Consider the following 20,744-nt stretch of genomic DNA (forward strand, 5'->3'; position numbering starts at 1 on the left):
ATCTAATTTAGATAATGGGCTATTCCAGAAAATAAGCGCACACCCGCTATAGAGAAATAAATTTTCAATCAAAGAAATGTCTGGATTTCCAGGTCTGCTTTCTGAAAACGACTGGAATTCCAGTTGCAAATGTCACTTGAAAAGGCCTGGAAATCCAATTAAATGAAGGAAAAATCACGGAAATGTCCAAAATGAGCTCTCAAATTGAGGATTTCTGATTTTGAACTATTTTTCTGCTGGAGTTTTTCGCCTGGAAAGTCACGACTGGACAAAAAGTCCGGAAATCCGAACTCCTCTATATGGGGTGTGCATTTATTTTCTGGAATAGCCCTATTTAAGGTAATGAAAAAATTCATTGTGCGTGGAAGCGATTGTCTTCTTTTGTGGGGGGGGGGGGGGAGCCTAAGAATTGTGATTTGTGAGGGAAGGGGAAAAAATGGCACTGTGTCTGATGAGTGGAACCTTTGACTGCCACCAACTGCAAACAAAATAATATAACATGCAGGCGTATTGATATGACTTGATGAACATGAGGAGCCAACTAGGGGGGGGATTTTCTTCCTGGTTGAAGGTATACGGGAATGTGTCACGGTTTGGGGGTAATTTTTCAGCAATTTTGGTATATGGTTTTCAGTGGAGAATTGGGTGTATTTGGGCAAAAGTACCGCTCTTAAAAGCGCCCAATTAGCATGATTATAGCCAAATTATGTGCTTTTTGTAAACTAATATTCTGATGGGTTGCAAAAACATCAGAAAGTAGGTATAGAGAAAGTCATCATCGAAAAGTCTGCGTGGCACATCCCAGTACAAGTTTTTGAAGACCCCCTCCCCCGACGCTTTTCAAGTTTGTCTTGGACAGGTTGGAATTCCCATTACCCCTTCACTGATAAATCCTCTTCATGTATGGGTGGCCATTGTGCACATCCATGTAGGGGCACTGACCTTGACTGGGTCAAACTCCTAGTTCCTCCTCTATGATAAAGACCACAATGATGATGTGATGATGATGCCCCCTTCCCCTAACTCTGAGTATTCCGTGGGTGGGCCGCATATAGATTGACTTCTTGGCTGATTTGACATGAACAAGTGACGGCAGTCACGGTCATGCTAAATGTACTTTGAACTTCCGTTTCTTCTCAAGGGACCAATAACGAAATGATTGGCAATAGAGTTGAAGTTCAATTAGTCTCCACAGCAGCCAGTTTGGTTCCGCTCCCTCCACACAAACAGTCTGCCAATGGTCACGAACTGGTCCTTTTTGATTCGCTAACGGTTTTCTGCCGATGTCATCCAGCTTGACGTCAAACAAAGCTTTCAATTGGTCGATCGGCTAGACGGCTACTTTATTATTCATGAGCAAGTTTGACCCGCCATCTCGCCAGCTAGACTGAGGTCAATCAAGTTCCCGTATGTACAGCTCTACGGCTACAAACGTGCAGCCAATCAGAAACGGCGTTATAAGTGGCCATTGGCAGACTGTTTGTGTGGAGGGAGCGTAACCAAACTGGCTGCGGAGGAGACTAAAGTTCAATGAGCTTTTATTATGGTCATTTATGCAGAATGTAAATTAAATTAATCTCATTTCATTTTCTCATTTCCTCATGTGTCAAATTTACGTATCACTATTGGTCAAAGAACTGTGGTTTTTCAAGTCTTTGATTTAGTTCGCTGGCTTTGAAGAGTACAATTTCTAGATAATTGCTACCAAATTAGGCATGTCACAAGTTACACATGGAATGGAATGTCGATACTGGAATCTATTGTTTATAAGTTGATAAAAATTCCCTTTAAAAGGGAAAGCCAGCCACAATGTAGAAGAGGTCTTGTAATTAGTTTTGGTCAATGTGAAAGGCATTTTTAGGATCACGGCTTACTACATCCATGTTACATGACAGTCCACCAAACCATCAACGGTGAGAAGATGTACACTGAAACTGCAGAAAACATTAAATCCTAATCTCCTGTCAACTCTTTAATTCATTATTGTTCATTATTATTAATTCATTATTGTTCTCTAAATTGTTCTGTTCTGGTTTTATTTGTCTTTTCAGCTTCTTACCCTCGATATTTCAATTTCCAATTTTTTAATACCATAACTTACGAACTCAATTTCTTCGCTTAGGAATGTCCGATTTTATTGGGGAAAACGGCGTTGTGGAGCAAAATAGCTCTTTATGTGAAAGCCTCCAAATTTATAAGCTGTCCAAAAGATGTCTGTTTTTGACATGATACGCCACATTTCTTAAAGACCCATTCAGTGATCCCAGTGCAAGAGTAAAAAAATTAAAATTGTTTATAAATTGCTTAAAAGAGAAGGATAGGCCTAAGTCATTCAAATTGTCATTTGGTATTTTTGAAATGCCAAATTTGGCAAAAAATGAAGAAAACAGCAGTACTGACTTAGTTCAAGCCCCGCCATTCAAATACTTGTAGCTAATTTTAGATACTGTCAGTATCTAAAAATACAGATTCGTGTAAAATGTCTTATTTTGTCTTAAATAGGCCTACACGGCTTTTTGGCTGAACCATTTGCAGACTTAGCACATGTAGGTACGGTACCAAAATTTTGATGATTTTACGATCGTCCGGATGAGCAAATCACTGAATGGGCCTTTAATATTAATAATAGATAAGCTGCCTTAAAAATATTATTGACAATGTTGAGAGTAGGAATTACCTTGAAAAATGTCTCAAAAATACAACATGCCAGTTATATTCCGGTCTGAAACGATCAGACAATATTTTAAACATTAATAACATCATAAACCCAAATCGTGAAAAAATCACCCCGGGTAGATTTTTGGCTATTTCTCCATTTACGATCCTGCCCAAAAGTGTCTGCTTTCGATATACCACGTCACAAATACTACACTGCACTGACTGCAGGTTTTAGTTAAAAGGGCATTTCGTGATCCACAGCATCATCCCCTAACTTTTCTCTAAAAAGTTGAGATTTTTATATCACTGGAAACCTCTGGCTACATAATGTTTATGTACAAAATATTTCTTGCAGATTAATTCGTTTAGCAAAGTAATCGTGAAATTTGTCTACACATAACCATGCATAACTCGTAAAGGCAAAATCGGAATCAACTGAAATTTTTAGAATAAGCTTTTTTGTGTATATCTACTGAAAAATGTCATAAAAAGAGGATGCTAGGATCACGAAATACTCCTTAAATTCGCCATATAACATAATATAAACTCACCTTACATGTACATTTTTTATTTTAAAATAATTTGATATTAATTCGCAATGTATAGTTTACTGTATGATAGATGGTGGCAAGAACATTTATAAAGGACTGATTACTCACTGCAATCTTCACTCTTGTGTGTTTTGACTGTAAGTTTATGAATCAAATAAAAAAGATAGAAAGTAGCTTCACTTACGTTATGTGTCATTTTATTTATAACATAGAAGTTATTAAATTAATAAAGTAAGACAATTTATTTATCTATAAGTGCATGTCAAATGGGTACATTGTTCAATACTATAGGCCTACATGCATAAATTATGCCCATATTATAGCTAAGCCCTAAAAACTTTATTTTGCATCGGATTTTTCCCGTTGAAAAGGCAAAACTGATGTTCATGATAGCAACTATTTCATCAATAGCATTTTGAGTCATTTTAGGATTTAGGATAGGATAGATAATTACTTTGACATCAATATGGTCCATATGATGAAGATTTTGATTCTTAGATCTGTTATCAACATGATATCACGCTGTTCAGTGGTCAAGGACCCCGGGTCAAAGACACTGAAATGACATACTTTTCTTCTGCTGACCATATGATGCTGTATATTAACTATTATTGTTACATTTTAGGCCTATACCTAAAACTTTTGAAGTCATATTAATTCAAACATAACTTTGGTAATACTCACTCGTTTTCATTCGTTGAAACGGCAAAACATACTTACTTTTCCTTACACATCGAATTAAAATATTTTTAAAAAAATTCAACCACAAAACGTTTTAACAAAAAGTCATTCCAATACCAATAAACGTATAATATTTAAGCCATAAATAATTCAAATATAACTTTGGAAATACTCACTCGTTTTCGTTCGTTGAAACGGCAAAACATACTTACTTTTCCTAACAAATCGAATTAAAATATTTAAAAAAAAATTTAACCACAAAAAGTAAAAAAAAAAATCATTCCAATACCACTAAAATATAATCTCTTGAGTAAACTGACCCCAAACCTGAAACAGGTACCAGCCCCGAATGGGCTGGCGAAAAGCATACATTGTGCTCTTAATTCACAATTTAAAGCAAAACCAGGGGGGTTTAGTGTGCACAGAAATGGAAGAATTCTATGCAGCTTACCATATTTTGTACTATTCAAAAGTAGAACGATTGATTTCACAGAACCATATAGTTTTTCACTGAAATCAGGCGCTTCGGATCGGATATAGAAAATAAACTGAAAATTAGCAAAACCCCAGGTTTTGACGGCCGGTGAACATTAAAAATGGGGTTTTGTTAATGGAAAACCTAGTTTCTTTTATAAAATTCTACATTTTGTCAAAAATGACTATATAGGTCTATAAAAAGCCCGGTACCTTGACAGACCTGTTCTTTTGTTGAACATGTTCTTGTTGAAGCTAATTCTTCTTTTGTATTCTTGTGACCAGAGCTAAGATAGAATAAATTGCATTTAATTTTGAAGAAGCCTTCATCAAATCTGGGGAAACACCTATAGGCCTGTGATTCATGATAAAATGCACTTTTCTTTTGACGATATTCGACAAGTGATAAGTAAATGCCAATTTAACAATTATTATCGTACGTTGTTTCTCAGTATGTCAGCCGTAAAATAGTAATCAAAAGTACAAAGAGCCTTGGTTTGCTGAAATTGTATTGTAAATACTTTTTAATAGAGTTGTAAATAATCATGAAGTTTTATTTTATGTATTAAAATGCGTTGGAAGTATATTTTTGCGTTTTTACACGATAAACAATATTAGCTTTGAGGTTGCTTTAAGCACGGGATAATTAGGCTACTTAGGGCCTATAAACTGGTTTATTTTATAACCAATTTTCGCAGAATTTCATATAAATTGTCATCAAATATGACAAGTTATTGTCTAAAACATAATATAACACTAGGATCCACAACATGCTCATCTATCAGGGGCACAGTTCTTTAATACCAATACATCTGTACACTCATTGAATGACCATTGAAAATTTGAGTACAAAAACTCATACTCTGCAACTTGAGGTCAAATTTTGCACTATGATTGTTTAATTGAGGTTATTGAACTATGCTATTGGGATGAGGCTATTGTGGTCCATAGTGTAAACCATGTAAACAGAGGGTTAATATTTGATAGAGAACATGTCAGACAGTTTGCATGTGTTGCAACATTTGTTATGACTCCCTTATGTAGAACGAGTAATAGAAAAGTACAGTTTCTGACAACTTTATATGATAAGGATCGTTGCACTTTGCTAAAACTAGCAAAACTTTATTTTCAGAGGGTCGCACGTTTGAAATTGTTGCTGCCAATCTTTGAACTCGTAATGTTGTATGTTAGATGGTGTGTTACTGTGTTACTTGTGGTTTGACTCTTGGTATAAATTTCTACTTTTGTTTAATAGCGTGAATAATGTGACAGTGTTTTGCTGTTTTCTCCCGCATAGTTTTATGGCGAATTATAAAAATGAAGCACAGTTGTCGGCAGCCGGCACCAATCATTTTGTTCAAAGACTAATATCCAGCTTCGGAATCGTGAAAGGGGTGTTTGTCTGTCTGAGAATAGACTTTCTTATTTCTTTCAAATATAAACCAAATTGAGATGAAATTTCAAAGAAATTATAAATATATACGAATATATACACATATTGCACCATTAAAAAAAACTTCAGTATCCCCTTAAGTCGAAATATAACAAGGTAAAATGAAAGGAAACCTTTAGTACCTTGTATGAATATATTAATTACAAATTGTTCCGTTGTCTTAGAAACATACCGTAAAAACTCGATAGTTAGCATAATGTGCTTACTATCGAGCGCTTTTAAAACATGCAAACATGAAGAGCCCCACCCACAAAAGTGTAAAGGGTTTTGATCAAATCATCGATACACATAGTTATAGACGAACAAGTAAACCAACAAATGTGTGTCTCAACCCCATTAGCTCAGTTGGTAAAGCGCCTACAATTTCATGTTTTCAACAGCGCTCGATAGTAAGCACATATGCTAACTATCAAGTTTTTACGGTAACGAATTTGACTGATTCTAATTACTAGTATATAGGTGTAAACTTAGCTTGGACATACGTAAACATTACAAATATTGAAAAAAAAATATCATCATTTCAAAGGATCGTACATTGTGGCTTTAATATAAAATAATATCCCATATATTTCTGATCAAAGTTTGCCTGTATATCAAAGTATAAGTGTGGAGTTATAAAATCATTCGGATAAATACCTGTCGGCATCTCGGCTTGACCTAGATTTGAAGTTCGCATTTTCACCCGGAAACCTCATTGTGTCAAAAAAAAAAAAAATTATAAGTAAAGAAACAATAAGAACATGATCAATCGCGGAAGTTGTTAATCCAAATCTAACCTGATATGGGATAGTCCATCGGCAAGTTGAAAAACCTAGTGAAAATGGTGACTACCCGCTACCGAGAAGTTCGGATTTCCAGACAAAATAGCTCACATATGAATCGAAAATCTTAAATTTGAGGGGCTCATTTCTGACAATTCCGTGATTTATATACATTTTATTGAATTTCCGAGCTTTTTCCGGTAACATTGGCAACTAGAATCCCAGTCGTTTTCAGGGATCAAACTTGAAAATGTAGACATTTCTCAGTTTAATTACTCCTCGATGGGGTGGGCACTTATTCTCTGAATGGAATTGCCCATTGCATCCACACTTTTGCAACTACACTGTTTAGCAAATAACTTTAATATACCGTAATGGCACATTAAGGGATCTAAAATGAGCGTTTATTGCGTTTCGACAGTATTTTTTGTGGGACATGAGAGCACCTCAGACCTATCGAATTGCATTCTGAATACGAAGCATGTCTTTCTGATATCAAATAATTTTCATTTTTGAAAATCACAATATAATACAAATTTTATGACAAATTATAAAAATTTGATATTTTTCAAATTTTTGATATATAGCAGTCCTCGAAGTAAATTATATAAATCTAATGATATATTCTTAAAGTGGATGTAGCAGGGAGGAAAAGCCGACGGTCAATTGAAAATTTTGACCTTTCATTTTGAAGATATGGATTTTTTCCCAAAAGACCTTATTTTTGTTTGGTGTTTTGGGAAAAAATCCATATCTTCAATACGAAAGGTCAAAATTTTCAATTGATCGTCGGCTTTTTATCCCACCTACATACACTTTAAGTATAAATCATCAGATTTATAAAGTTTACTTCAAGTACTGTTAAATATCAAAAATATCAATTTTAATGATTTGCCATAAAATGTGTATTAAATTGCGAATTTCAAAAATCAAAATATTTGATATCAGAATGACATTCTTCGTATTCAGAATGCAATTCGATATGTCTGATGTGCTCTAATGTCCCAAAATAAATACTGTCCAAACGTTCATACCGTACCCCAGCCCTTAATATAATACTGACAAACTTGTAAAAGTAAACGCAGATTAAATATTGTTTTTACAGTGTAGGCTAGCCTATAATACATGTAGTTCTGAAAACATTCAATTTTAAAAACTGACAGTGATCATAAAAATGAAAGGTAATATTTCAAACTAAATCCATGACAATGGGTCCTATAGGCCTACCGGCGACATTTTCTTCTGCACTCTGAAATTACCTCGGTTTCAATCCAAATTCATTTGTCAAAACCACTCCATTCATCTTGAGCATGTTGAGATGTTTATCATATTTAACAAAAACGATTTGCTTATCGTATGTATACCACTTTTTGATTTCTATTTTCTAAGACCAACTTGTCGAACTTTTCTTAGCCTTAGTCACTTGTTGCCCTGTTTATATCATTTATAGAATCATGTTTGATGTTTTTGATAGATAAAGAAATAAATGATTGATTCATAGTCCTCGATTTCCGTCCGATATTTGGCAACTTCGGAACTTGAGTAAATGTACGTGGCTATTTCAACATCTCATAGATTGTCCTGGATAATCTTAATACAGCTCAAATTTCTTTATTATTTCCTGCGCAGATCATATTCAGATGACCGGTCGAAAAGTTTAGGTGCAAGAAGCAGTATAACCAAATGCTGCCGTGAGCAAGCATGAGGCTGCACTTTCTTAAAAAAAAACACCCTGAAAATGTGCGTGAAATTGAGCAAAAAAGTACCAAAAACAGGCTGAAATTAAATAAAGTTGCTGACATTTTGACTAAAAAAACTGAATTCAGTTTTAAAACTGAAAATTCTCATGCTTGCTTTTGTCTTTTGTTGACTGCAGGCGACAATAATTTTGGTTGTAAATTTTCACGACCATCATATTCATGATATTTGGAATGCTGTTGTTAATGCTCTACGTGCTATCCATGCGATTCAATGGAAAAATTTCAAGTTTTGAAATATTTTCTCAAAATATCAAGAGCTATCTCAAGAACTACTGAGTCAATACTAGGCTTGTTTGTACTCATTTTAATGCATTTTTAATGCTGATTCCAAATATGGTCATGAAAATTTACATTTTTGAAATTTTTGAATTTAAAAAAAAAAATTGAAACTTGTCGTCTGCAGTCGACACCCGCGTGAAGAGAGTTAAAATGCATTCATTAGGAGAAAACCTTCTGTTAATAAAATACTATGCTGAGCCACCAGCCTGGGTGGCTCACGCTCCAGTAATTTCAGATGATTGAGCTCAGTAATACATCAAAGAATGTCTTCCAATTCATGAAAACAAATAGATAATCAGCTTATCGGATTAAAAGCTTAGAGGGAAGGTCTTGCTGCTCAGCGAGTGTTAATTATCAGAAGGTTTTCTCCAAATTCATTCTCTATAATGGAACATGTGTACAAACAAGTCTAGTATTGGTTCAGTGGTTCTTAAGAAAACATGGAACTTTTTACGTTGAAGCATATGGCTAGCACGCACGCAGTAGGCAGTGCACGATCTGAGGTTACTGTTCCGAACCCAGGCTACATTTTGCAGAGAAAGTGAAACTTATATTAAAGTGGCATTATTAAAATACGGTATCAAAACCCAAAAATACTATTTGACCAAAATGTGACGGTATACCAATCAGCGTGAATTGCCTCTTACTCCCTTCAGACCCCTTAAGACCATATTTACGAATGTGAATGTCCCATTCACACCCCTTAGGACCAATGGTGAGTAAGAGTATAAGTAATGGAACGCACCATTATCTCCATGGGGCTGAATTGCAAAAAGAACACATTCTGATAAATATAACGCAAGGCAGCAGGCTTTTGACTAACACACGCGTCGCGTCACGTCACGTCACGTCACGTCGCGTCACGTCGCGTCACGTCACGTCACGTTGATATCTTCATGAGCGAACGAACTTGCACCCGCTGGGCCTGTTGAAATCAAAACAAATCTTTGCCGGGGGTCCACTCTTGCAGTAATGTTCATGTCAAATCCGACCCCATTTAATGGGTTCTCTGGGTTCAAAAATCCCACTCAATCAGGCCCAGGAAACTCCACAAATTACCCTCACGGAGGCTCCCAATACCGTCTAAAAAGAACCCCAAGTGCCCCATCTACTGCAAGAGTGGACCCCCGGCAAAGATTTGTTTTGATTTCAACAGGCCCAGCGGGTGCAAGTTCGTTCGCTGTCGATATCAGCATGTGTGTATCATATGCAATAGAGCAGGCCATGGAAAACACAGCTGTATGGAATTTTCCATTGAAAACTCTGAGGTCGTATTCTTGAAGACGGGTAAACCTTAGGCCTGGGAGGCTCTTTGGCCATGTCAAGTGGGGTGGGCTGGGTGGTTACGGTTCGCTATCTCTAAGGTTCGCTATCTCTAAGGTTCGGTATTTCTAAGGTTCGATATCACTAATTTTAAATAAGGTTCGCTATCTCTAATTTTAAATAAGGTCCGCTATCACTAATTTATTGAAGGTTCGCTATCTCTAAGGTTCGCTATCACTAATTTCAAATAAGGTTCGCTATCTCTAATTTTAAATAAGGTTCGCTATCTCTAATTTCAAATAAGGTTTGCTATAGCGGTCCTTATTTAAAATTAGAAATAGCGGACCTTATTTGAAATTAGAGATAGCGGACCTTATTTAAAATTAGAGATAGTGGACCTTATTTAAGATTAGTGATAACGAACCTTAGGCATAGCGAACCTTAATCGAAATTAGTGATAACGAACCTTAGAGATAGCGAACCTTAATTAATTAGGGATAGCGAACCTTAAACAAAATTAGTGATGAACCTAAGGTATAGCGGACCTTTATTGGAATTAGTGATAACGAACCTTAGAGATAGCGAACCTTCAATAAATTAGTGATAGCGGACCTTATTTTAAATAAGTGATAGCGAACCTTATTTAAAATTAGTGATATCGAACCTTAGAACTAGCGAACCTTATTCTAAATTAGTGATATCGAACCTTAGAAGTAGCGGACCTTTTTTTAGGTATAGCGAACCTTTTCTCTATTAGAGATAGCGGGATTCTGATCTCCATAGACTTTACACGTTAGTGATAGCGAACCTTAGAGATAGCGAACCTTAGAGATAGCGGACCTTAGAGATAGCGGGATGTCACCGGCTGGGTCATGTTATTGCGCGGTTGTGTTGTTCATTCTTTCGTGGCGTCTGCGGGTTTTTCTGCGGGGCCGGGGTGTGTCCTGGGACGGGTGTTAGCCCCTTTGCGAGAATACGGCCCGGGGTATTTTCCACAGTTTAAAAATAGCCACGCGTATCCCATGCATTCATATCGGGTCTTTTCAATGGAAGTTCCTAGTGCATGTTCATGGTATGTGCTAAGCGAAACATTGATTGGGGTGCAAACAAGGGTCATGTTGAGTTCTGGATCGGGTTGTCAAAAAGGCAGTAAATACAGGTGGTTGTCAAGCATTCTCAATTGGCAAAAGAAATACAAACTAAGTGGCGAAGGGAAAAAAGTTTCCGGGAAAGTTTTATCAAATAAAAATAAAATAGGAAAATAGGAGTTGAAAACAGAGAATTGAGGGACCCAACGGTACCCAGTTCGTTGGGCGGGTGTTATGTGGCCCACCTCGGGTGCATTCACCCAATGCCCCCAACTTGATAGAGGTCAAGGTTTGTTTGTAACTTAAGAAGATATCAACGTGACGTGACGTGACGTGACGTGACGTGACGTGACGTGACGTGACGTGACGTGACGCGACGCGTGTGTTAGTCAAAAGCCAGGCAGCACACGCAGTATTTCGCGTTTTGTGCGTGAACTCACTAGTTGTTTTCACTATTCTCACTATTCTAAATCGATTGACTTTTGATATTTTGTTTCCGTGTATTACAGATATGATAGGAACCTACCACTGACAGCGCATCACTATGTATACTGATAATGGAGCGTGGTTTTTGGTGATATTCATCATTTTTCTATGTATCCAACAAAGTTATCCTGCAAGTACTGAAAGGAACAAAAAAGCCGGTAAGTCGACAGTAACCAGTTGAACATTAGAGAATGAATTTGGAGAAAACCTGATGATAATTACAAACACTCGCTGAGCAGCAAGACCTTCCCTCTAAGCTTTTAATCCGATAAGCTGATTATCTATTTGCTTTCATGAATTGGAAGACATTCTTTGATGTATTATTGAGCTCAATCATCTGAAATTACTGGAGCGTGAGCCACCCAGGCTGGTGGCTCAGCATAGTATTTTATAAACAGAAGGTTTTCTCCAAATTCATTTCCTCATGAACAATGGGAGAATCCACACGCATCAATTGCGTATCCATGCATTATCCAAAATTCGCCGTAGAAGTGACGTAATAAATCGGAGTAACTACCATAGCAATAGATTAATACAATTTTGACCATATCGCCCTGCACTACAAGCAGGTTGCACTCATCACCTGTGTATGTCTGAGTCTGCAATCATAGATTGAATACAATACCACTCTTTTCAATGGTATACTAATCTTACAGGTCTGAGTGATCAGCATGATGGTTCGATACGGTACCGCGTGAACGTTGTAGTGCAGGGCAATATAGTCAGAAATTCTATTCATCTATTGCTATGGTAGTTAATCCGATTATTACGTCACTTCTACAGAGTGTCTACGTATGATTTCCAAATGCAATTTGGTGTGTCTGGTGTACTCTCAGATCCCACAAAAAATACGTGAAAACGTCGCTATCCGAGCTCTTAAGTAACTCAATTTTATTTGTTTTTACACTTTCTCTGGGATCACTGAATGGGCCTAATTCAAACGGGACACACTGCATCAGATCCACCCGTCAATTTCCTCCTGAATTAAAGTCCGCATTTTTAGCATGAATGGTGTCGATTATTTCTCCCCATCAATATCGCGTGATGGTCCTTTAAATAAAACATTCCATGTCAAAAATGGTTGTGTCATTGTCACGTGGGAAAACCCCAAGGGAATGGAAAAGTAGCTGTGTAGTCACTTGATAATCATAACTCCCCCAATATTTTGATACTAGGGTGATGGTCCATACAATTACCCCTCCCCCTGTCGACGCCAGGCTGTATCATGTTTCTGACCAAATGTACCTCATTTCTGGCCATTAGTTGCCTAAAAGTGCAAATATTTGCGCAAATCTGTTCAATTTTTACACCATATTTCACCTTTAGCTTCAATATAGCAAAATTGTTCGCGCGCGCAATATCCCGTATTTTGTCATGTACCACTAATAATTCTGTCGCCACAAAAGGTAATGAATTCACTATACTTTCACCACACTCATAGAAATTGTTCGTTGGCATTACTCAGTAAGTTGATGTAAGTCGTTGCGTCAACTTTCCGAGTAATGCCAACGCGTACAATTTTGAGTAACGCTGACTCGATATCATTATGTTGGTCGCACTCATTTGCACTTACTTTATTGAGTTGTTACAACTCAGAAAATTAAACTAGGTTAGCATAATTTTCTAGAGGTGTGCTATAGTATACACAATTTTGCACTGATTACAAAAATAAATATTTGAATACTGCTAATTGTGCAGAAAATGATCCAATTACGTGAATTAAGTAACAAAGTACCAAATTGGAATAACTCAAAACAATAAGTACCAGTAACTTAATATGAACGAGTTACATCAACTTACATGTTGAGTTACAATTACTCAACTAATTGGTTCTTTGAACCTTGTTTATTTTCTAAGTTCCCTGAACTTGAATTCAGAAGTTGGCATTACTTAAAAGTTGAAACAACGACTTACATCAACTTTTTAAGTAATGCCAACAAAGTTGATTTATAGTTGACGGAACTTTTTGAGCTTTTTCAGCATTTTTTAAGTTCGGATAACTAAAATTAATTTTGTTTTGGCAACTTTTACACTATTTTTGTGTTGTCCAAACTTACTCCTTTTGAATTGCGCCAACAAGACGAACAAGTCATTTCTATGAGTGCATGTTCACAAGATTTCCCCCAAAACCAGTCCTCAACACTGCCCAATGTCAAAAAGAAATCTACGCTACTGTTGATAATATTGCTATGTTGTACTGTTATCTAAGCGTGAATCATATATAACTTACCTATTTATGGTACTTTTACATAAATGTGATTATATTAATGATGAGTTGATGGATACAAACCAGAATCCTTCCTCTAACCAATGCATTTCACCGTTGCATCAAAATAGGATGACAAATTAAATCGGCTTCAAAAGGAATTCTCTGCGGGGCCAATTCAGGAAACCGATAGGAAAGGATCCATTTCTGTGCTTTTTATGACAATCACTTCAATCAGTATTTGCAAGGGAGCACGATGGCCGAGCGGAATGGGCTCTAACTCATAATCGGAAGGTTGCCGGTTCGAACCCCGGCAACGCCATCGTGTTGTGCCCTTGTGTAAAGCACTTTATCTCGATTACACCTCTCCACCCAAGGCAGGTGCATAAATGGGTACCGCCATGTAACAGACTCGCTGTGGAGGAGGTGTAGCGATCCCCCTATAGCAACATTACATAAATGGAGGAGTCTGGCTCAATCGCCAATGAAAGAGAGATGGGCACTCCGATCACTGTTTATAGACCTTTTTCCCTCTTTCCCATCATGCACTATTCCAGGGGGGTATGAGTGTCGCAAACTACATCATCTCCCGGGGGAGTACAGAGTTAAGTTCATTACATTCTGGAATACGGACATTTCGGCTGGTGAAAAAAAAAAAAAAAAGGAATCCCCGATAATCACGATAATGGCGCCGCGATCACTAATACCTTTCGGGGCAAAAACAACATTTTTATGCCTTATGGACATGGTGTGATCAGCCAAAAAAGTTTCCTGCTATTGAAACCTAACTTTGTATACATTTTATAGACCTAATGGTAATAAACTAATGACGGGACACGCCGTGATATTTTGTCGGCGTCCGTTTCACTTTTTTTTCGGAGATGAAAATAAAATGTAAACACAATCTCTTACACAGATGTTCTGCATCGCTCCGTAACTGCATCACACGTGTATTCAATAATTGCATAATTAGTAACATCGATGGCCTTTACGATAATCCGCATATATGGTATCAGTATGCCCATATTAAGACAAAATAATTGCAAAGGTATGGCAAAGACCATCGGATGCACACGATCTATGAGGTTGATGAACTACGTCATACCCCCCTGGAATAGTGCATTGTGGGATAGAGGGAAAAATGTCTATACAGGATCGCCTCCTTTACCATTACCTTCGTACTTGGCATAGGCCCTGGGACCCATTGAATATGGAAGCCTTGTGGAAGCTCAGAGACCCATTACCTATCCAAGCCTTATGGAAGTTCAGGGACCCATTATATATGGAAGCCTTATGGAGGCTGAGGGACCCATTGTATATGGAAGCCTTACGGAAGCTCGGGGACCCATTGTATATGGAAGCCTTATGGAAGCTCAGTGACCCATTGCATATGGAAGTCTTGTGGAAGCTCAGGGACCCACTATATATGGAAGCTCAGGGACCCATTATATATGGAAGCTTTATGGAAGCTCAGGGACCCATTGTATATGGAAGCCTTATGGAAGCTCAGTGACCCATTGCATATGGAAGTCTTGTGGAAGCTCAGGGACCCACTATATATGGAAGCTCAGGGACCCATTATATATGGAAGCTTTATGGAAGCTCAGGGACCCATTGTATATGGAAGCCTTATGGAAGCTCAGGGACCCATTGTATATGGAAGCCTTATGGAAGCTCGGGGACCCACTATATGGAAGCTCAGGGACCCATTATATATGGAAGCTTTATGGAAGCTCAGGGACCCATTGTATATGGAAGCCTTATGGAAGCTCAGGGACCCATTGTATATGGAAGCCTTATGGAAGCTCGGGGACCCACTATATATGGAAGCTCGGGGACCCATTATATATGGAAGCCTTATGGAAGCTCAGGGACCCATTGTATATGGAAGCCTTATGGAAATTCAGGGACCCATTGTATATGGAAGCCTTATGGAAGCTCAGGGACCCATTGTATATGGAACCCTTATGGAAGCTCAGGGACCCATTGTATATGGAAGCCTTATTGAAACACAGGAATCCATTGTATATGGAAGTCTTATGAAAGCTCAAGGACGCATGGTATATGGAAGCCTTATGGAAGCTCGGGGACCCACTATATATGGAAGCTCAGGGACCCATTATATATGGAAGCTTTATGGAAGCTCAGGGACCCATTGTATATGGAAGCCTTATGGAAGCTCGGGGACCCACTATATATGGAAGCTCGGGGACCCATTATATATGGAAGCCTTATGGAAGCTCAGGGACCCATTGTATATGGAAGCCTTATGGAAGCTCGGGGACCCACTATATATGGAAGCTCGGGGACCCATTATATATGGAAGCCTTATGGAAGCTCAGGGACCCATTGTATTTGAAAGCCTTATGGAAGCCTTATTGCAAGTTTGTTTCGGACCCACTGTATAAGGAAACTAAGGGACCCACTGTATATGGAAGCTTAGGGACCCACTGTACATGGAAGCCTCATGGAAGCTCAGGGACCCATTGTATATGGAAGTTCAGGGACCCATTGTATATAAAAGCCTTATGGAAGCTCATGGTCCCATTGTATATAAGCCTTATGGAAGCTCCGGATCGAAGTTTAAAAAACTTTAGTCTGACGGTCTGCCTGCTGTAGATGACACTACTATATAAGAGCTCTTTCAATAGACCTTCTCATGATAGGCGTCAGATGTCAGGTGGGACCAAAAAACCAATGCAATGTATCAATGTAAAAGTAGCGCTGGTTATGTAACTCCAATATTATTTAAGCATGAATCATAAAACAAAGCTATAATGATACCTTTATAAAATGTGATCATAATTATGATATATAGCACATGATTGACGTGAAGCAGGCATCCTCCCTCTTCCCCATCACCATTGTGGTGCAACGGGGAATTCCCCTTGCATTCCCTCTTGCATCAAAATAGTCCAATGGTCATGATGGTAGGCCAGATAAATTGGCTTCAAAAGGAATTCCCTGCAGGACCGATCCAGGAAACCGGCGTTATGAAGCATAGAAGTAAGCGTCTCTTTAATACTTCCATGTAGGAAGGGATTCATTTCTATGAATAAACAATTTCACTAATCTCAGTCACTAGTCATACTCAAAAGGTCCAGGGACCAATTTCTACACGGAAGTTGAATTTTTTTACTGTGCTCACATCATCCCAAGCGAGAACGCATGTCAATAGGGGAAAATGTCGATGTCGTTCCATTGACACTATAATAGGCTATACTAAACAAAAAAAAGTTTAGTTTAGAACTTTCCAAAACGGCTATATATCAGAAATATTTGAAATCTATTTCCAAATTGTTTCATATCAATACAAACATTGTTCTTTCCTGTCAAAAATGATACCAAATTTGTGACCATAACTTATTCCATGGTTGAGTAACTGTCTTTGAAAGACAAGTAGGTGTCAAACAAAATGTGCCAAATGTTTCTGAAATTTTCGAATTTAAAAATTTGACCCTGCTGGCAAAATGACTTTATCATGACTTTACATTTGGCTCTCAACCAAGGTAAATGTGTATCTTAAGCAGAGTGACCTTAAGGAAGATGTACACCAGACTTGATGCGGCAATTTGTCCCGGTATTATTTGTCTCGATATTAGGGGGAGTTTGCCACTTTAAGGTATGCTACTGTAAATATGCATTGAAACATGCCCGGCGGTACTGACAGATTGGGAAAAATACCGTGGTAAAGGGCTGCATCAATAATCTGGTCTACATCTGCGGAACCTTCGCTCTGAGTCTGACGGTCTGCCTGCTGTAGATGACACTACTATATAAGAGCTCTTTCAATAGACCATCTCATGACAGGCGTCAGATGTCAGGTGGGACCAAAAAAAAACACAATGGAATGTATCAGTGTAAAAGTAGCGCTGGTTATGTAACTCCAATGTTATTTAAGCATGAATCATAAAACATACCTGAAAATGATACCTTTATAAAATGTGATCATAATTATGATACATTACACATGATTGACGCATAGCAGGCCCTCCCTCTTCCCCATCACCATTGTGGTGCAACGGGGAATTCCCCTTGCATTCCCTCCTGGGCATTCCCTCTTGCATCAAAATGGTCCAATGGTCATGATGGTAGGCCAAATAAATTGGCTTCAAAAGGAATTCTCTGCAGGACCGATCCAGGAAACCGGCGTTATGAAGCATAGAAGTAAGCGTCTCTTTAATACTTCCATGTAGGAAGGGATTCATTTCTATGAATAAACAATTTCACTAATCTCAGTCACTAGTCATGCTCAAAAGGTCCAGGGACCAATTGCTACACGGAAGTTGAATTTTTTTTACTGTGCTCACATCATCCCAAGCGAGAACGCATGTCAATAGGGGAAAATGTCGATGTCGTTCCATTGACACTATAATAGGCTATACTAAACGAAAAAAAGTTTAGAACTTTCCAAAACGGCTATATATCAGAAATATTTGAAATCTATTTCCAAATTGTTTCATATCAATACAAACATTGTTCTTTCCTGTCAAAAATGATACCAAATTTGTGACCATAACTTATTCCATGGTTGAGTAACTGTCTTTGAAAGACAAGTAGGTGTCAAACAAAATGTGCCAAATGTTTCTGAAATTTTCGAATTTAAAAATTTGACCCTGCTGGCAAAACAACTCTACCATGACTTTACATTTGGCTCTCAACCAAGGTAAATGGGTATCTTAAGCAGAGTGACCTAAAGGAAGATGTACCCCGACTTGATGCGGCAATTTGTGCCGGTATTTGTTGTCTCGATATTAGGGGGAGTTGCCACTTGATAGAAATGCTGCTGCAAATATGCCCCGGGAAATATGCATTGAGACATGCCCGGCGGTACTGACAGATTTGCCACAATGAGTGTCGGGAAAATACCGTGGCAAAGGGCTGCATCAATATTCTGGTCTACATCTGCGGAACATTCGCTCCGAGTCTGACGGTCAGCCTGCTGTAGATGACACTACTATAAAAAGAGCTCTTTCAATAGACCATCTCATGACAGGCGTCAGATGTCAGGTGGGACCAAAAAAACACCAATGGAATGTATCAATGTAAAAGTAGCGCTGGTTATGTAACTCCAATATTATTTAAGCATGAATCATATAGAACATACCTGATAATGATACCTTTATAAAACCGTGATCATAATCATGATACATTACACATGATTGACGTATAGCAGGCCCTTCCTCTTCCCCATCACCATTGTGGTGCAACGGGGAATTCCCCTTTTCCCTCTTGCATCAAAATGGTCTAATGGTCATGATGGTAGGCCAAATAAATTGGCTTCAAAAGGAATTCTCTGCAGAACCGATCCAGGAAACCGGCGTTATGAAGCATAGAAGTAAGCGTCTCTTTAATACTTCCATGTAGGAAGGGATTCATTTCTATGAATAAACAATTTCACTAATCTCAGTCACTAGTCATGCTCAAAAGGTCCAGGGACCAATTGCTACACGGAAGTTGAAATTTTTACTGTGCTCACATCATCCCAAGCGAGAACGCATGTCAATAGGGGGAAAATTTCGTTGTCTTTCCATTGACACTATAATACAGGCTAAATACTATCAAACTTTGCTCAATTTGAACATGTTGTTGAATGTTATCATGATCATAGTAGTTTTATTAACCCTATAAGTGGCTTTTTTGGCTATTGGAAAGGAAAGGAGGAAAAAGGACAGAAGAGGAACAATACACTTCAAGTTACTTTGCAACCCCAGGATTCGAACCTTAGACCCCTCGGGTGCAAAGCACAGGATCATCGCCCGCTAGCCACTTGATTTTCGCTGGCCCGGCCAACGAAAACGTGCGTAACATATGACTTAGGGACTAGGGTGATTGCGTCATAGCATCACGTGGGATGTGTGCATGCGCAGTGTTAATGCTTTATATAAGATTATATAGAGTTAGGGTTAATGCACCACACCAATAAGCCCAATCGCCATTATAACTTCCGGGGTTTGTTTTGTGACACTTTGACCTCTGACATATCGGCGAAATTGCTGTACTCATTAATAATTAATTTATTATTGTAATAATGTTATCATTATAAATAAGAAAATAATTAATTTATACAATAACCAAATTTTCGGGTTTGTTTTTATTCTAGTAACACGTTTTTAATTATTTTTTTGTATGCACAAAACTCCAATTTTTCTGAATTTTCCCGATAGGTCAAAGGACAAAGTGTCCCAAAACTGCAAAAAGTGTCCCACAATGCATTGCAAACTTCCAATGCCGATTGTTCTTATTATGTGGCACCCGTCAGATCACTCCATGGACTGAATCATCCCGATGAGCCGATGAGAGTCAGTCGAAAATTCTAAAGAGAAAGTGTCCTTCGGGAATCACCGTTGTATGACATAATAGGAATATTGAGTATTGAGTGATATGATTTACACAGTGTCTAATTGCACACAATCTGTCTAATTGTAGAATTTATACAAAATTGGCTATATCGTCAGGATTATCCGTTGGGAATAACATGAAGTCAATGACTTGTAGCTCAGCTGTATTCTGAATACGAAATACCTTGAACATGATTTTCATGTTTTGGTTTTAAAACAAAACTGGATACTTGTAATTCAAGGGAAGACAAAAAAACCTCAAAATACCAAAAAACGAACCTTTCATACATATAAACAAGTGCGTTTTTTGGTATTCTGGATATTATTTTTGGGGGCAAAACAAACAAATTTAGAAATAATCTGACTCCACATTTTTTAGATAATATGTATGACTGACTTTTCTAAAATAGAGGTTATCCACTTTACTCATGTGTGACTTCTAACAAAAAGCGCTGGTTCCCGAAGTATTCCTCATTCACACCAATTCAATGCACGACCTCGGAGTTACCTGCGTGACTTTGGCGGGCTATTTTGAAACAGTCATGGTTGCACATGCGGGGACTTCTTTTGAAAGTCCTAAACAAGGTATAGCAGTCGCCGATAGGATATGCAGCTTATAGAACACGGATAACCTCTATAAAGACAAGTTCTCAGCTCATTTCCATGAGTTCTATACCTAGTTTGAAATTTCACGTCTTAAAATCCAAGATGGTCACCAATTAAATATGCAAATTATGTGTTTT

At 37.9% G+C, this 20,744-nt stretch overlaps 1 protein-coding gene across 5 annotated transcripts in view; it reads left to right on the forward strand.

Moving 5' to 3' along the window:
- The window catches only part of LOC140164222 (uncharacterized), a 150,933-nt gene that overhangs the window by 123,323 nt on the left and 6,866 nt on the right, over positions 1 to 20,744 (forward strand). For all 5 annotated transcript variants that reach the window (XM_072187471.1, XM_072187473.1, XM_072187472.1 and 2 more), the window contains exon 2: positions 11,478 to 11,612. In XM_072187471.1, the coding sequence (XP_072043572.1) occupies positions 11,513 to 11,612 (100 nt within the window). In that variant the 5' untranslated portion in view covers positions 11,478 to 11,512. The remainder of the gene's footprint in view (positions 1 to 11,477; positions 11,613 to 20,744) is intronic.

Source organism: Amphiura filiformis, chromosome 11, assembly GCF_039555335.1.
Source record: "Amphiura filiformis chromosome 11, Afil_fr2py, whole genome shotgun sequence".
Taxonomy (NCBI): Eukaryota; Metazoa; Echinodermata; class Ophiuroidea; order Amphilepidida; family Amphiuridae; genus Amphiura; species Amphiura filiformis.